General features: G+C 43.0%; 1 protein-coding gene across 2 annotated transcripts in view; it reads left to right on the top strand.

Moving 5' to 3' along the window:
- Btk29A (tyrosine-protein kinase Btk29A) overlaps window positions 1–18,934 on the top strand; it is a 666,915-nt gene that overhangs the window by 11,350 nt on the left and 636,631 nt on the right. For both annotated transcript variants that reach the window (XM_067094352.1, XM_067094353.1), the window contains exon 2: window positions 17,935–18,245. In XM_067094352.1, coding sequence (XP_066950453.1) covers window positions 18,093–18,245 — 153 coding nt within the window. In that variant the 5' untranslated portion in view covers window positions 17,935–18,092. The remainder of the gene's footprint in view (window positions 1–17,934; window positions 18,246–18,934) is intronic.

The raw sequence follows: 18,934 nt of genomic DNA, 5'->3' as shown, positions 1-18,934 counted from the left end.
GAAGCATGCATGAGCTCAACACTCTCATTGTAAGGAGAGGTAATTTTTGAGATCTTCCTCTTCTCATGCATGAGGTTTGCTGTGGGCAGGGGAGGTGCACAAGTCAGGCAGTGCACATGCTTATTCCCCTGTACTTTCTGCTAGCTTGGGCTTTATTGAGTATGTGGGGATGCTAAGAGGACAGATTCTAAGTGTAAATGCAGTCAGATAGCCACTCTGTTGGCTCTCATGAGGCCTTTCCTGGCAAGAGGTCTGTTTAAACCCCTACAGACCATGAATGAGCAAAGGAGCAGCAGCAAGCTGCATCTTCCTCCCTCGTGGGAGAGGATGTGGCTCCTGCCCTTGAGAATCTTAGGAGGTATAGCAGCACTTTCAAAATATTATTTTGCTCAGTAATCTGAGAAAGCTCACCTTCACACCTGGCTACAGTCTTGTTGATCAGTAAGGTTGCCATGGCCACAGCTTGCTCATGGTGTTTTGGATGAGGTGAACACTCTGATCTGTTGGTCAGGGAATACCCTGTTGTCCAGCAGATCTAGTGTGGTCCTCCCCTGCCACTCATGTTCCAGAAGAGTTATTACATACTAGATGCAGAAACTACATTTCTTGCATTGGACTTATCAGTAAGTAGGTTGAAAAATGACCTCCTCTGGAGAGACTGCCAGCAGCAGAGATGGGAGGCCTTGAGTCTGTTTCCATGGTGTTTCTACAGGGTGCTTTTTGGCTTAGTTTTTGTTGATTGCGTGGGCAGATTTCACTGTGACAGTTGTTGTGTTTTGTGACAAGGGGGTGGCCTTTAAAGGGAGGTTGCTGGTGTCAGGAGGAAAGGTGTTGACTTTCCTCACACATCAGAGTTCCATTCTTTTGGTGAACCTGCTTATGAGAAAGAGGGACTTGATTGTTCTCTCTCCTGACAGACTTCCCATCAGAGTTCCATCCTTTTGTTGAGCCTGGTTATGAGAAACAGGGACTTGATGGCTTCTCTCTCCTGACAGATTTCCCACGAGAGCAATTTCTCGCTGAGGAACAATTAATTTTTGGGCCTTCCATTACTCTTTCTGAAGAGTAATGTCAAGGTGGTGGTGGAAACAGGAAAAGTGGATTCCTGGGACTCTTAATTCACAGTTTAGTGTCCCTCAAACCTGCTGCAGTGACAAAAACACTAGTAATCATACCTTTAGGTTTGGCTGATTCTTTGGTGTTTGGCATTATGAGGAAACCTGCTCCTCCCAAACCCTGGCAAGCAGCCCAGTCTTCTTCCTCTGTGAAGGGAAGGGAAGTCTTTCTAACCCTTTTGTCCTCCTCCCCTAGCCACAGCTAAAAAGGGAGGGATTTCCTGAGGGTGGCAATCCCCTTCCTCCCCAGCCATGAGTAGGGGTTGCCTGTCTTGCCATTGGGCATTGTGGCAGAGTCAGGATGAGGAACCTTAGGTAGCTTCAGTTCTTGGGACATATACTGTACAGGATTCTGTTAAATGACCATCATCTTACTTTATTTCAGATGCCAATAGTGTTCCACCTGTGCCTCCCAGGTTCTACAGTCTGGTGGTTGGAGACTTCCATCCACTAAATGAGGTTGTCTTTCAGACTCATTTCAAGATAGAAATAGGTTTTGGTTCTGGAGTCCATCAGAGAAAGTGACTTCATGCTTTCCATAGACCTGAAGGTTGCTTACTTTTAAGTTCCCATTCATCAGGACTCTTGGAAGTTTCTCAAGTTTTTCTGCATGGGTACTGTACATGTATACCAGTTCAAGGTTCTTTGTTTTGGACTAGTGACAGCCCCATAGGTGTTAAGCCTCATGGGGTATAGGCCTATGCTTGCGGTATTAACAGGATGGCTGGCATCTCTCAAGGTGTGCTTACTCCAGGGCAGAGATCAACTCCTCTCTCTTTTGCCATGACTTGGGAATTGTGGTAAATTGGGAGAAGTCAGATATGATAGCCAAGCAGCAGGCAAAGTGCTTGGGATGCTCATACTCTCAGCAGGAGTGAAAGCATTCCCCTCAGACTTTCAAGTGAACAGGTTCAGAGAGGTTATGGTATAGTTCCTGTCCCAGCAGGAACAACTAGCTTGCCTTTAGTAGGTTTTCCTCAGCACCTGTCATCCTTGGAGAAGCTTTAGTGGTAACTGAAGTAACATGAGTGAGCTCACTGGGATCTCCCTTCTCATCCTGTACATCTGAGCTGAGGTATCAGGGAGGATCTAGTGTGGTGGTTGGATGACAGGAACCTCTTAGTGGGAGCGTTCCTTTGAACTCCCCTTTGAGGAAAATCTCCTGTTCATAGATGCATTGGAGGAGGGCTGGGGTGCACACCTGAAAGGCTGGTTAGCTTCAGGAGTCTGGGCAAAGGACTTACATGGTCTGCACATCAACAGTCTGTAGGTCAGACAATGTGTGGCATTGCATGATGTTAGGATCAGTTTACAGGTTACTTGGTAGTGCTGATTAGAAACGTATATGTACAGTAGTGGCACATTTCAACAAACAAAGAGGAATGGTGTCTTCCCCTGTGTCAGTTGTCATTTTAGATGTACAAGTAGGTGGTTTGCCTCGTCATCGCACTGTCAGCCAGGTATATTCCAGGCAAGAGAATGTCCTGGTGGACCAGCTCAAGTCACTAAAGTCAGGTTGTATGGACAAGTGGTCTCTACATCTCTGCATTGCAGAAAGGCTGTTTGAACTCTGGGGGGTCCCTGATGCTCGACTTGTTTGCCACTAGGCTGAACAGAAAGCTTCCTGTGTTCTGTTCTTCAGTGCCAAATCCCTTGGTGGTGATGGAACACTTTCTTATATCCCCTGGGACAGTCTGATCTACAGGGTGATCAACAGAGTGTTCATCACCCCTGGTTCCCCCTTTGTTAGCCTCCAATGAGAGATATTCAGATTTTCTGACTCTCCTGGTTGAGGCACCAAGAGATATACACCCTTGGCCTACTCTTCTTTGTCAACCACTTGTTCAGAGGTACCAGGTACTACTCCCCATCAGCTTCAAGAGTTAAGATTGTCGAGCATATCTTTTGATAAAGAGGCTTTTCTCGCAGGGCTGTACTGGAGATATCTGAGTACCTCTGCATTCCTCTGGAAATGTGTACCAGGGAAACAGCCTTCCAGAAGATGTTGTGCAATAGGAACTTCAGAAGTTCAAGCGAAGATGCAAGGCATTACTTCCCTAATACTATTCTTGCATTTTAATACATTTTTATCTGTTTATCAATTTATTTATTTTTCTTTTTTAATAAGTGGGATCTCTTCTCTTTGTATTTCCCTTTACTTCCTCTTTACTTCTTCCTGATGAACACCATATTCTTTGGAAGCTTGAATTTCAAGTCAGTGGCCCCTGTGGGCTTGTTCCACTTGAATAGGTTTCATCTTTATGTAAAAAAAAGGGGTTTCTCTTTGGTTGGAACATCTGTTCAGCAGATCACAGACTTTCTCACCCATCCTGTTGATACAAGCTCCTTTCAGTCTCCACAGTGAAAGGCTGTTGCTTAGTCGTGTCCTAGGTCTTCAGATGTAAGGGCTGCATCTCTCTGCTACCATGGAATTGTACATGCTTATCAGAAGTTTTGAATCTCAGAGTGGGGTTTATCTCTCATACTCTGTAGCCAACCAGGATTCCCTTCAGCCCTTGGCATAAGCTTTAGATAGAGATCTTACCCTCAAGACTTTTTATTCTGGTTTTGGCCTTAGCAGAACAGGTTGTGGAGTTAATGGCCTGTCTCATCTAATCAGGTGCTTGGAGGGATTGGGACCCCTCTTGTTTTCTTTGATGCCCGAGTTTGTGGTTGAACTCAGAGCTTGTCAGCACCTGACAAAAGATTCAAATTTCTCAACTCTTCTCTGAGACTTTGTTGATGGTGACCTGTACATGACACTCTTATGCCTGGTGCCAGCCACAAAGTACCACTTGGAAAGGACCTGCTCTCTGAGACTGGGAAGTCGGTGCCTTTTCTTTATTGCATGCAGGCTAAAGAAGGTTTTATCCAGGGACACCCATTCTCTCTGACTTTATGAGTTGATCAAATGAGTGTACAACTCCTCTGAGGAGTATTTGTGTACAATCTGGCATATTCTTAATGTCCCAGGCAGCTTGTCTTGTGCAGCCTTTCTTGACTCCCTGGCCTTGGCAGAGCAGGAAGATCCTCCTCCTGAGGCTTCAACCTCTGCTAAGGAGGGGGATCCTCCAGTAACAGTTGTTCTCCCTGTGTCAGGTCCTGCAGTGTTGACTACACCAACCTTGACTTGTCCTCCAGCATTGAAGGTGAGTATGGCTTGAGACAGGAAAAGAAGGAGTGTTCTCAGCCCTCTTCCTCATCATCTCATCATTGTGCTTGGTTTCCTCCTCTTCCTCATCCTTGACTCTTCCCTGCTCTCACAGGAGGAAGAAGTAGGGGAAGTCTAAGAAGGCCTCTCTTAAGAAGTCCAGTAAGATTTCGAATGAGCACTCTTCACAGTGTTTGGGTGGTGGGAACTCATAATCACTTAAGGGTGATTGTTTGACGATGGGCAGGGCTGGCAAGGGCGTCACTGCGAGTATTCAGTACCCCATCCCAACTCAGTTTTACATGAGGCTTATGCCCAGCTCTTCAATTTGTGTTTATCCGGAAACACATGAAGTTGAGCCAGTGCACTCTCCTCCGTCTGTGTGTGATGTCTCTCCAGATTGTGCGCTTACAGGTAACAGGGATAGCTCTTTCTCCCGTGTCTCTGTGGAGACACCGGATAGAATACATGCAACCCATTGCCTGCTCATGTGAGGTCCATGAGCCATGAGAGTGCAGTTAATGGGGTAAGCTCATCTTCATGGACTTCTATGGAAATACACCTGGTTGAGCTAGCAATGCCTTCTCACTCTCTGTAAGTGAGATCCCTGGATTATGTGCATGTTGAGCATGGGTTTGTTCATGACAGATTTCCGCTCAGGACTTACTGTGCTGCTACCAAGTACGGTATAGGGAAGTGTATAGGTTAGCTGATTCTGAGTCTGAATGACATTCAGACTGTGGATCATCCAGGGCAAGTGGTGTTAACTGGTACGCTTAGCACCAATCAAACACCACGATCTTAGGAAAGAAGGGAGCAGGCAAGCATGTCTTCCACTCTTGTGGGAGAGGATCCAATGTATTCCTGTGAGAATCTGATGGGCTCTCCCAGAGCCTTAACATGCTGAGTTAGTGGGACATTTTCAAGAGATTATATGCTCATTTGTGAATGTAATAATCTTGAGAAGACTTCCAGGGCTCCACACTGGCCCCAGTCTTGTCAGTCTAACTTACCCTTTGGTTGTGATAGTCCCAGCTTGCATGTGGTGTCTTGGTTCAAGTGAACTATCTGATCTGTGGGTCAGAGTTCCTTATCATCCATCAGATCTAACAAATTATTCCCCCTGTCACGTGTATGCCAAAGGAGATATGATATTGTGGAGGACACACAAACTACTCTGCTAGCATTGGATGCATCAGTCTCTGGATTGAAGAACTACCTCCTTTAGGGAAAGACTTTTCTGCTGTCATGTCAGGTACCATGGAGGCTGTAGGAAAAAGTTTTTGGTGATAGTCTTTGAATGAGGGCTATTCCCCAATTCACTCCCCTTAACCACTAGTTAGCAATCTTGTTACCAAGTTCAGTGACTGTCTCCTAGCATGCACTGAAAAATACTCAAATATTAAAGGTCTGGTTTGTTTACCCAGGAAAAATACGCTACTGTACTTTAAAATTTTTATATTTAACCCTGAATAATTTGATGATGAAATGCAGATGTTCCTAAAGGAGTACAAACCATTGCATATTATGTAGGAGTGATCTTCAGTGTGAACTGGAAACTGTCATTGAATTTGGTAACAATGTGGGTTAATGGGGGTGAATGAGGAATACCCCTCACTCACCTGCCATCACTTAGTGTAGGCATTGTGCTTTGCTGTCTGTTAAGCTTAAATATTTCTTAGTCTCATTATTGATATGTTTTTTTAAATCTGATTTTTTCATATCCTTTCTGCTACCAACTTCTTGCAATTCCTGTTCCAACAGGAATGACCCACTTGGTTTGGTAGGTTGTCTCCGGCCATTGTTGTCCTTGGAGAAACTCATTCCGCATGGGAGTCTCTACCTGGACTCACTTCAGTGGCAACTGTAGTAGCACTTGTTGCCCGAAGCTACCCTCTCCTCAGCTTGTGCCCTTGAGCAGAGAGATCAAAGAAGTTCTTACTTGAGCTTTGGATGGCAAGAACCTTGTAGTGGGAGTTCAGTGAGTGGGAGTTCCACTGAACTGCTTTTTTCTGGAATTATGCCTCTCTTCTGGAAGTGCACCCATTTAAAAACACATCAAAGGAAATTTGGGTTGCACACCTGAATGGCACATTCATCTCAGGTGTGTGGGCAAAGGATGTACTTCATTTGCATATCAACACTGTTGAGAAGTAAAAACACCACTGTCAACAGACAAGGGCCACAGTTTCCCTGCTTTGTAAGTTCTTAGCAAGGAGGAGTGTTCTTTTAGATCAGCTCAGCCACCAGGGTCAGGTTGTGGGGATGGAGTGGTCCCTACATTTCTGAATAGGGTGGAGGCATTTTGAGATTTGGAACACTGGTGATTGATCTGTTTGCCACGTGGCCAAACAGGAAGCTCCCGGTGTTCTGATCTCCCATTCAAGACCCTTGGGTACCCCTGGAAGATGCTTTCCAGCACCTCAGGACAATCTTGACGTCTGTGTGTTTTCACCATTCATCTGGTGATCAGCCAGATGTTGATCACTCCAGGTCTCAGGATAACCCTTTTGGAGCCTCATTTGCTGTATGCTGAGTGGTTCCCCCTCCTCCTAAATTTTCCTCTTTTGTTAGCCCCACTTCAGAGGCACCACCAGACAGTTCACTCTCTTTTTGCTTCATGTGTGAGGGCTATCCAGCATATCCTATGAGAGTTTTTTCTCATAGGATATGTTTGGACTGCTTGGGAGATGTCTGGGTACCTTTGCAGTTCCTCTGTGAATGTTTACCACGGAAAGTGGGCCATCTTCTGTATGTAATTGGTTTCAAATAAGGGGTCTCTTTCTAGACAGAATATCAGTTAAATGGGTGGCAGACTTCCCCATTTACCTTAGCAGAGACAAGCTCCTCTTAGTCTCTATGGTGAAAGGCTATCACTGCCTTGGACCAGTTCTTCAGACTGAAGTACACAGACCTCTCTTTCTCAGTGTTGTTTTCAGTGTTCACAAGGAGCTTTGAGCAGTCTTGTTCCCGTCAGGAGATTCATTCTCCTTAGTGAGAAGTGACTTTCCTCCTCCTGAGCCTAATCCCAGGCTCCTAAGGAGCCCAGGGGAAGCTTCAGACCAAGATCTCACTCTCAAGGCTCTTTTGCCAGCTTTAGTGTCAGGGAATTACACAGATTATCCCATCTAATCCAACACTCAAAGGGTTGGGGGACTCTCATGTTCTCATATGTCCCAGAATTTTTGGTGAAGATTCAGAACCTGTCAGTTTCTGAGGAGATATGATAATTTTTGGTTCTCTTCTCTCTGAGACACTGTTGGTTTTGGTTCCCTTCTCTGAGACACTATTGGTTGTAACCTGGACAAGATGCTTTTGTGCCAGTTGCAAGCCATTACATAATATTTGAGAAGAATTTGCCATATTAGGTCAGAGGGACCTTGCTTACAAGTCCCTGGACATATTCTCCATGGGACCTATAGTGGCTTCTGGACAGATTGTGTAGGGAACCAGCTCCACGAGAATAGAAGAGTATCTTGTCTTAGTACTTAGTCTGGTGAAAGTCTCGGGTATGAATGTAGAGTGGCTGGTCTCTCTTTTCTACCTTTTTTCTCCCCTAGTAGAACAGCACTAGGGCTGAGTACCTGCTGGATCGGACTAAGTACAGGTAATTGCAAAACTGAGCTTCCAGTCTTAGAACTTGACCTTGAAGATGTTTCACCCTCCACTCTTCCCATTAGGGTGGGGGGTTTAGATCTACTCCGAACTCATCACTTTTAGCCAGATGTAGCTGCCATCCAACTTGTACAGTATATCCTTAGAAGGGTAGTACAGTATGTACTTCATTCCTGATCCTTCCTTCAAGTAGTGAGGCTCTACACCCTCTTTCAGACCTGGCCACCTACTACTCTGCCATCCATATGCCAGACTAAGTAGGAGTTTACAGGAGTCACTGTTCCCTTTGCTCACTCTCACAACTGAGGTCATAACATTCATAGGTGGGTTACCACACCTAGTCTGGTGATGGTATTTTTCGTAGTTATACGTACCAGAACCATTTCTTGATCCCACCACAGCCACCAAGCTTTGTCCATAAGGCCAAAGGGAAGAGTGCTTGCTGACAGCAGGTGAGTGGGGCTTATTGCCCTACTCACTTCCCGTAATCCACCTTTACCAAGTTCAGTGATCATTTTTAGCTTACATTGAAGGATACTCCCACACAAAAGGCAATGGTTTATATAGCCTACATAGGAAAAATACAATTTTATATAAGTAACTTACCAAGTAATTGCATAGCTAACAGTTTCTAGTAACCAGAAGCTAAAATATGAAATTTGCGGTAGCAGTTCTGTTTTGTTTTGGTGTAAGTAACTAGCCCTGCCCACTTTTGGGAAAGGAGAGGAACAACACAGCACAGAGCTTCAATTTATTTTTGCCAGCTCCCGACGAAGGTTGTGAGCAGCAGCTTCAATTTAGGGAATTCGTAGGCTTTACTGGTTGTTATCCTGAAGTTAACGGTGAAGTATTTTGGAGTCTTTTCGTAGCCTTCCGGCATTTATTTAGTCAGGTTTGTTATTGTAGACAATTTTTCAGAATTTGGACTTGCTTTTTCACTTTTGAGACTTAGTCAACTTTTTACTGACAATGTGTGACGCAAGTACAACTAGCACTCGTTATTGCAGCAAAAGCTACAATACAAGGTTGACTTCTGCCAAATATGACTTGCATACAGTGTGTATGGGTTGCAGGGGTCAAGTTTGTTCTTTAGATCTGACTTGTGCTGAATGTGTCGATTGGGATCCTAGACAGTGGAAAGTATTGGCTTCTCACCTTTCCCAAGGAAAGAGATAGGAAGAGGAAAGCAACCTCTAGGAGTGACAAGTCATTAGCTAGACAGGAATCTTAGAAGTCTTCTCTGATGTTCCTGTTATTTCTGTTATGTCCCCAATTCCCAGTCCTTCAGGTGTTCCACCTGATCCTGTGCCCAGCTTCCATACTTCTGACCCCAGTGCCATTGCCAACCTAGAAGCAAAGTTTGATCATAAGTTTGAGTTGTTAGTGAACTATTTGGCTAATTAGGAGATACAGTTCTTGCGCTTGCGGACCGTGAAAAAGTGCTCATAGTGAAGTGTTAGTGGAGGAGCTGGCTGTCTGTCCCGCCAATTCTTCCAGGCGCAGTCCCTGACATCTCCCCTGTACATGGGAGAAGTCATACCAGAGGCCCAAGGGAGGTTGGTGGGGTGTGCCCACGGGCAGTCAGCCCCTCAGTCACACCTGTAGTTGAATCCCAGGTGACAGCAGGCAGCCATGGGAAAGGCGTCTATCCTCCAGTTCAGAGGCTTCTAGTCCTGAACACAGACGCCAATGGCGTTTTAGTGACGAATCCAGACCACTGAAAAAGTCTGCAGTGGATGTGTCTAGTACCCCTCAGGTGCCTTGTTCTTTAAGAAGGTCAAGGAGTCTGGACCATCGTACAGTTTATGGGACAGCCCAGATCGCTTTTTGCCAGAACGTTCGCCTGTGAAGTTTCAAGTTTTGGATCCCAAACAGACTCCCTCAGTTTCTAAGTGTAAGCGCCCTGTGTCAGAGTGCCCATCGGCTCCTGATCCTCCTTCAGCTTCCGAGCATGCATTAGTGCCCGAGCACCTTTCAGCACCTGTACATGCATCCAAACGTTCCGTAGCTTCCCGAAGTGTAGGAGTGACAGAACGTCATTTGACCTCTTAAGTGTTCAGTAGCGCCCGAGTGCCCAATAGCGCCTGGGTGCCCAGTAGTGCCCATACGTTCAGTAGTGTCCAAGCGGCCAGTTGCTTCAGAGCACCCAGCAGCACCCGAGTGCCCATTGGTGCCAGAACTTCCGATCTTTTCTTCTCATCGTTCAGCGACAGCTTCGTTTATTGCGGCGCCAACTGTTGTGGATCCGGCTCTAGCTCCCATCCAGCAATGCCTGGACGACATCTTGGTTGGGTTTTTTGAAGCCCCCTCCTCCTCCTGCTAGCACTGTAGATGTGTCCTTGTCTCCAGTGTTGCCAGCTGAAGAAGAGGGTCAGGATCCAGAGGAGGATACTCCTCCTTCTGCATATGCAGCTCTCCTACGCTTTCTTCTTTAAAATTTTCCTAAATTCTTCTTGTCAGTGTCCCCATCCTCTCCAGCTTCCACCTCCAAATAAGCAACCTGCCTATGGAGTCGGCCAAGCTGCCCCATGGTGCTCTCTACTTTGGCTAGGAAGGCTATGAGTGAAGTTGAGTGCTGGTTAGCAGATAAGAGAGCAGGAAAGACCGCGTTCTGTTATCCCCCTTTGTGTTTGTCGTGAAGAAGACACTCTTATTATGCTACCGGAGAGGCTTCTTCCCTGGGCGTGTCTGCCTCCTCCCAGGGGGGACTTCTCGGGTCTTGTTGAGTCCTCCTGCAGGTTGGCGTTTGCAGTGGCCAAGGTGATGTTTTCATCCTCCGAGCTCAACCACTTACTTAAGAATACTTTCAGAGTATTCAAAGTAATCAGCTTCCTGGATTGGGCAGTAGGCACCTTTACTAAGAAAATCCAGGACTATCCTTTGGTTCCAGCAGACCTTGCTTCAGATCTTCTTGACATTCTTTCTTGCATAGATAGAGGGATAAGAGACGGTTCCCGAGAGTTAGTTTTCACCTTTTCGATGGGCATATTGAAGAAAAGAGAGCTTTGGTGCTCTTTTACCTCAAAGGGGGTTACATCAGCACAGAAGTCGGCACTTCTCTTCTCCCCCCTAGTATGTGACTTCCTTTTCCCATAGTTAATGGGATCTCATCAGACTTACAAAAGAAGTCTACACAGGACCTTTCATCACAGTCCTCTAAATGTTCTAGGGAGAATCCCTCTTTCAGCGCCAGATCATCCTTGCCTTTGCAGCGTCATCCCTTTTGAGGGGGCAGGCAAAGGTTTCAGTCCAGACCAAGAGCTTACATCTGCTTCTCATCTAAATCTGTCAAGAAATCTTCAAGCAGACCTTCCTCTAAGAAGTGAGGACAGTGCTCCCCGTGCAGCATTAGATGTCAGGCTCCTTCATTTTTGGGAGGAGTGGAGCAAGAGAAGAGCAGAGCAGTGGGTTGTGGAAGTACTCAAGAAGGGCTACTTTATTCCGTTCAAAGAAGATCTGCTCTTAGTCAAGAAGCCCATTGCCTTGACTGCATACTCAATAGGCTCAAAAAGTTTTTCTGCCCTATGGAAGGAAGTTTCATCCCTTCAAAAAAGGGCAATAGACGTACTCACGGATGTAGAATCAGAGGGGTTTTACAGTTGCCTCTTTGTTGTCCCAAAGTCTTCAGGAGGATGGGGACCAGTGTTAGATGTCAGCTCTCTGAGTGTCTTCGTACAGAAGACAAAATTCAGAATGGAGACGAATCGCTCAATCCTTGCATCCAATCGTCAGGGGGACTTCCATGTCCCCATACATTCAGACTCGAGGCCAACAAGTGGATGAGTCTCCTCAGGACGTTGGCCTCCACCGAGCAGTTTGTCTCTCTGGAGAGACTCCACATGAGAGTCCTTAAGTTTTTCTCAGAGCCAGTTGGGGCAGAAAAAAGCATCCAGATTCATTTGTTTTTCAAGTAACCCAGGACATCAAGAAGCACCTGCTTTGGTGGAGGTCTGAAGACAGGTTGCTAGAAGGGAGGTTCCTTTTTTCTCAGAACTCTGACCTGAGCTTCTATGCAGATGCATCTGATTTAGGTTGGGGAGCGTGGGGGACAAGGAAGTCTCTGGGGTGTGGTCACAGGAACAGGAGAGCTGGCACATAAATGTGAGAGAGCTGAAATCAATCAGTTTGGGACTACAAGCCCCAGAAGTCCTAGGCAAGATTGTAGCAGTACTCTCGAACAGTACAACCTCCCTGTCTTATATCAGCAAACAGGGGAAACCATTCCTTCTCTGTTTGCAAGTTAGTGAGTGACCTTCTTCTCTGGGTGAATCAGAACCAGACAAGAATAGTAACCAGATATGTACAAGGCAAACTGAATGTCCTAGCGGACTGAGTCGCGGCAACCAAGTGGTACCCACAGAATGGACTTTGGATCCATTGGTCTGCCTAGACCTTTGGAAACTGTGGGGAAGGCCGACTCTAGACTTATTCGCGACCTCCAAAAACCACCGTCTTCCTCTTTATTATTCACCAATATCAGATCCCTCAGCATGGGCAACGGATGCCATGCTTCTAGACTGGTCAGACAAGGACCTTTATGCCTTCCCTCCTTTCGGAATGATATAGGAGGTAATAAAAGAGTTCCGATCTCACAGGAATGCCTCGATGATTTTGTTTTGGCCGCTGAGGGAATGGTTCCCGTACCTGATAAGTCTCCTAGTCGACATCCCAAGACCGCTCCCTCTAAAACACAAGCTTGTCAGACAACCCCATCTCAGGCAATTCCATCAAGGGTTATCTACTCTAGCTCTGACAGGTTACAAACTGTCAAGAAGCTCCTCAGAGCTAAAGGCCTTTTGAGAGCAGCTTCAGAAGCTATTTCAAAATGCAAGCGGCAGTCATCTTCCAACATCTACCAAAACAAGTGGGCTATTTTCCGCACTTGGTGCAAAAGAAATCACATTTCTTTTAAAACGTCTGTGACAGAGATTGCTGATTTTTTGTTATTTCTGAGGAATTGTAGGGGCTTATCCTCTTCCACTATTAAGGACTACAGGGCTATGCTGAGCTTGGTTTTCAGACATAGAGGCCTGGATCTGTCCTCGAATCAGGACTTACTTGATCTAATTAAATCTTTCGATACTAGTAAACGAAAGGGTATAGAACAAGCGTCATGGAACTTGGACATAGTCCTTAAATGGCTTGTGGGTCCACTTTTCGAACCTCGGCTCTGTTTCGTTAACGGATGTGACCAAAGAGACCCTCTTCCTAGCAGCCTTAGCTACTACCAAGAGAGTAAGCGAGCTTCAGGCTCTTGATAAAAGAATCAGTTTCTGTAATGGAGGTGTGATATGTTCCTACACCCTTGGTTTTCTCGCAAAGAACGAGAATCTGGCAAAGCCTTGGCCCTGGTTTTTAGCATTAAGAACCTTTTACAGGTAGTAGGTTCAGAAGACGAAGAGAGATCCCTTTGACCAGTGAGGGCACTTAAATTATACCTTCATAAGACTGACAAAATAAGAGGTCCTTCCAATAACTTACGGTGTTCAGTGAAGAACCCCTCTCGGCCTCTTTCGAAGAATGCCCAATCTTTCTTCGTAAGAGACTGCATTTGTGAGGCACATTCCCAAGTAGGGAAAGAGCTTCTACCTATTTTGAAAGTGAGAGCTCATGAGATCAGGGCTGTGGTGACATCATTAGCATTTAAGTATAACCTCTCTCTCTCTTCCATTCTCCAATCTACATATTGGAAATGTAAGTCAGTTTTTACGTTGCACTATTTACGTGATGTTGAAACAGTTTTTAATAATTGCGGTACCTTGGATCCTTTCTCGGTGGCTGGCATGGTGTTGGGGGAGGAAGTATAGGAAGCATTCCTTCCATCCTTACTCTTCACCTTGGTACTTGGTGTTGAGTCTTAGGGGAGTCTGGTGGTACTCTGTACTTGGATGCCCACCAGGTTTTTTAATAGTTGGGTGGTGGTGTTTTAATTTTGTGGTGTAGGCAGTTGTTATCTGGTTATTTTGTGTTGGTACTGCGCCCTGGGCAGGGGCACCTTTTTTGCTTTGCTAGCGTTCGGAAAAGTCCTCCGCTGCAATGTCCCCACTTATGTAGCAGGTGACACTTGGGTATACCACCACACCTCTGAGGGTTAAGATGAGCGCCAATCAGAGGCAGTATCTTTCTGCAGCAGCACTCTTACCAGGTAAGGAAACAACAAGCATTGTATCAATGCTAGCAACTTTTTTTATTCTCAACTCATTACTTTTATTAATGCTTTGGGGTAGAATAGGTCCATGAATCCCACCTCACGTCAATGTGGGAATCAACTATGTAATTTCATATGGACATTAATTACTTATATAAAAATAAATTTTTATAATTAAATTTGATGTATATAATGATTTTTGGTTTAATTATCAAATGGGAGCCCTTCCCCCTCCCAAACATGGACGTTACAAATAAACAAATTGAAGCTCTTGCAGTGTTGTTCCTCCTTTCCAAAGTGGGCTAACCTACACCAAAACAAAACAAAAGAATCGCTACCGTGAATTCCAAATTTTAGTTACCGGTTACTAGAAATTGTTAGCTATGTAATTACTTGGTAAGTATATATAAAACTTTATTTTATTATAAGAATGTCATATTACTTTAAAAATTGTCCTCCATATAAAGAATATAAGCATGAAATTAAAATATCCTATTATTAGATGATATATTAAAAATGGCAGAATAGGCGTTTTATGGTAATAATAACATAGAAACATTTGAGACAAAAACTTACATGTAACAGCTTCATTTGCGACAAAAACTTACATTTAACAATTTCAAAGATATCCTCTATCTGTTTCAACGCTTTAATGTTCATGTGGCGTTTATAAAGAACTCCATGACAATATCAGTTATAAGATTTCTTTCCCTACATGAGTGACTGTAAACTTTTGAACCTCTCTGTTTGTTGTTCAACGTCCTTTTCCTTCTGTAAAGGAGAGCTGCCTCAATAGTGCCTTCATACAATCAAAACAAAACAAAAAGATTCAAGTTTCCTCCCAATGTTTCAAACAATTCCAACTCCTCTCTCTACTCTCAATGTTTAATCCAGAATACTTGCATTTTTATGCCATCCATATTCATTGTTCCATCTTCCTGGTATATTTCATCAAACTTTTTTTTATTATAAGCTTGTCCCTATTAAACGCTTTAAAAAATTGTCCTTTTTATAAAGTCCACAGTCATATTGTATCATCTAAAACATATCTGTTCCATTATGATGATTTTCATTAAAAATGGCCACGACATCTACTCGTTTTGTCTGACTAATCATAAAAAGATACTGAAAGCATTTGAGACATAAAACTTAGACCCACTTTTACGTTAACCCAGTCACTCTCCCATCTTGGAAAGCTTACATTTAACAATTTAAATTTAATCACTCTATCTGTTTCAACGCATTTAATGTTCATCCGTTTTTTGGTCTGTTTCCTTGTCTAAGAACTTCTTTACAATATCAGTTGAAATTTCTTTCGTACTTTACCTGATGCAAAAGAACAATTAAACCTTCTTTTGTTTTTATATGCAGACATAAATTTCAAACCTGAAAGTAGTCTGCACCTCAGTACACAGCATTTCATGTAATCCATCACCTTTGTTTTCCTTTTTAATGTTTCTATTTCTTCCCTCAACTGTTTCAAAAGCAAATCATTCAGCTCTGCTCTTCTATATTCTTCAAAATGTTTAAATTTGAATACTTTTGTTGAGATTTATTTTTATTGACCATCCATTATTCATTGTTCCATCTTCCTGGTTTCCATTTCCCATCAGAACCTTACTTTTGCTGATATTTTCTCTATATATCCATTCCTATATAAACGCTATATCAATATTTTTTTTTTTTTATATATATTTCTGTGTTTTTTTCTTAACAGTCCAAAATCAACGTAATTGTATCATCTGAAAACATCAGCTGTTCCACACACCCCTCATGGCTGATTTTCTTATGCCACAATTCACCACTACATCTACTCTTTTTTGTCTGACTTTTGAATCACTTCATCCACAATATATATGATCAGCCATATATATATATTATATATATATGTCTCAGATGTATGTATGTATGTATGTATGTATGTCACTCTGTATCTTGAAATGTACTAAGTCAAAAGTTCCAGGAAAATTGTTGAATGATTAAATTTTAATGAAACAACTCAAATACTTGAAACAATTATCTGTGATGTAGTGATCCATATAGACTTCTCAGTCATCCTCTTGCTACATCCGTGTTTTGCTTCAGAAAAGTAACCTCTTCCCATGGAAAATAAAAATTTTGAGATGAGAGCTAACATCAAGTTCCTGACCAAGCTTGATTGGAAACCAGGAAAAATTATTGAAGCTTTGCAACAAGTTTATGGACTTCTCCATCTAAATCAGTTGTTTATGATTGGATAAAGGATTTAAGGATGGTCGCCTCAAAGACAACCCAAGAGACAAACCATCGACTGCAAAAATGAAAGAATTGTTTTGGTGCAGAATCTAGTGGATGAAGATCGTCATTACTATCGATATGATAAATCAAACTGGGATCTCATGTTGCCTTTTAATTTTAAATGAAAATGTTTCTATTTAAACCCTTTCAGCACGTTGGGTCCCAAAAGCAGTACAGACCAACTTCATCAAAGAGCTGAACTTTCTCTTGCAGTTTTAATTCAGAAGATTGAATCAAATGAATCAGAGTTTTTTGACCGGATTGTTACTGGAGATGAAACTGGATCCATCAATATGACCCAGAAAGTAAAATTCAATCAAAGCAATGGTTACCAAGAGGTTCAGCTGCACCAGTGAAGTTCAAAGTGGCGAGATCTGCCCATATGGCAACAGTGTTTTGGGACTAAAGGAGTGATTTATTGATTTCCTTGAAGGACAAAAACAATCACCGGGAACTACTACAAAGGTGTTTTGCAAAAACTGAAGACTGCATTGGCTAAAAACGTCGAGATAAAGTTGCACCGCAGAATTTTGTTCCATCATGATAACGCTCCAGCACATTCATCAAGTGTTGCAAGAGAAGTCCTACGGAAATTTAGGTGGGAAACTCTTCCATCCTCCTATAGTCCTGATCTTGCTCCTTCAGATTTTTTCCTGTTCCCAAAACTCAAGGAACACTTAAGAGGAGTCCGGTTTGAATCTTTGGATGCTGCTAAACATGCAGTTTCAACATGGTTTAATAGAAAGGCCCCAAATTTCTACAAAGAAGGGTTGCAGAGGTGGAAACAGCTCCTTGAAAAGTGTATAGAGTTAGATGGTAGATATGTAGAAAAATGATGTTTGAATTTCCTTAAATAAAGAGTATATTGAATTTTTCCTGGAACTTTTTGACTTACCCTCGTATGTATGTATGTATGTATATGTATGTATGTGTGTGTGTGTGTGTGTGTGTGTGTGTGTGTGTTCGTGTGTGTTCGTGTGCGTGTTCGTGCTCGTGCTTACATTTTTTATCATGATCTATGAACTGTTTCCGTACAGAAAAAATATGGGTACAGTAATTATTCAAACTGTTATCTTTATAACATGTGTAGCCTATTTCAATTATTATTGACAATATTACACCATGAAACGTTTTTATGTGTATTTGTTCACCATTGATTGTTATGTTAAGTGTTCTAGATTAACATTAGAATTGTTGAAAATGTGTTTAAACGTCATCTCTTTTATTACTTGAAAGGAGACAGGCAGAAGAATTTGATGTTCAGCACAATCGACATATACTAGTGCTTTATTTTTCTACTTTTTATGTGTAATAACGTTAGGTATGTGTGTATATATATATATGATTATTGACACTTTGTTGTGTATTTGCATGTAACCCTATTACGCCAAGGGGTGATATTTTTCTTAATGAAAAGTAAAGTCAGTACAAGACACATATGCACTGCAATGGTCAATCTGCCTGTTATCTGTAAACTGTTTTAGTGTTGACTTAAGAAATTAGCAACATGAAATTCCTTCTAAATTTTTTGTAGGTGTATATTTAGGCGCAGGTCCTTAAATGGAACGTCATTTTCAAATGGCGCTGTAAACCTTGGTAATGTTGTGCCGTTTGTTTTTTTATTACAGAGGATGGCAGGGGAAGGGTTATTTTAATCCTTGGCGACACTCCCTATAGTCAAGGGCCACTGTCTCGCCTCTGGCTGTGGATTTCCAATCCTGTCTTATGTTTTATGTTAAGGGATTGGATTCTTGTAGCACAAAATCAAAACTCCTAAAGTCGAAAGATGGCAGGGACCGGGAAGAACGAAGAAGTTCTCAAAGAGAGCTTCATGACGAAGCGTTCTCAAAATAAACGAGCTTTTACCCACCCCAACTGGAAGGAGCGCTGGTTTGTGCTCTCGCCCGAAAATCTCATCTACTATGACGGTGACAAACAGGTAGGTGTTCTTGTTCCCTTTGCCTTCTGGGTCAGGGTGTTTATCGCTTTTTCATAGGGTGCATGTTGCGCTTTTTGGCCCAGGGTAAGTATGATAGTGCTTTGGTTGAGGCGGGCTGTGGTGCAGTAGGGTAGTGTTGGGGTTCGTTATCTAGATCAAGACCGCCAAGGCTTTTATGAAAGAGCTGATGTATCTGTAGGTTTACACTATCTACTGTCGCTCCTTTATCCTTGTCATTTACATCTTGGATAATTAAGATTTCTGTGCTAATTTAACGGAGTCTTGTTGGGTCGTGTTGGAGGTACTGTAATTCACCATGAATTCACCATGAATGTTTTTTTTTAAGTAAATGAAGGAAGAAGAACACACGTTTGTGTTCATTTGTGCTCATAGCTTACCGTGGCTTTAGACTAAAAATTTATTGTAAATCAGTCAATTTTGTGTCGGTTCAGTTTGTAATAAGATTTGTCATAAGATTTTCGAATCCTCCTTTGCGTAGAAACTAATGCAGTTTGTACTCTATTACTTTTCAATTTCCCAAACGAAACTGACAGGAGACCGGATTATATTAAGTTAATCTGTGACGCACTTAGAAGGCAACAGAATGTTTTGTGACACTTTCCGAGGGAAAGTTTTTCGTGCTTGTCAGTTGGAAGGTAAGTTTACATAATAGTGGAAAAGGAAGAATT

Source organism: Macrobrachium rosenbergii, chromosome 50 (genome assembly GCF_040412425.1).
Source record: "Macrobrachium rosenbergii isolate ZJJX-2024 chromosome 50, ASM4041242v1, whole genome shotgun sequence".
NCBI classification, from domain to species: domain Eukaryota; kingdom Metazoa; phylum Arthropoda; class Malacostraca; order Decapoda; family Palaemonidae; genus Macrobrachium; species Macrobrachium rosenbergii.
This window is presented reverse-complemented; position numbering and strand designations above follow the sequence as displayed.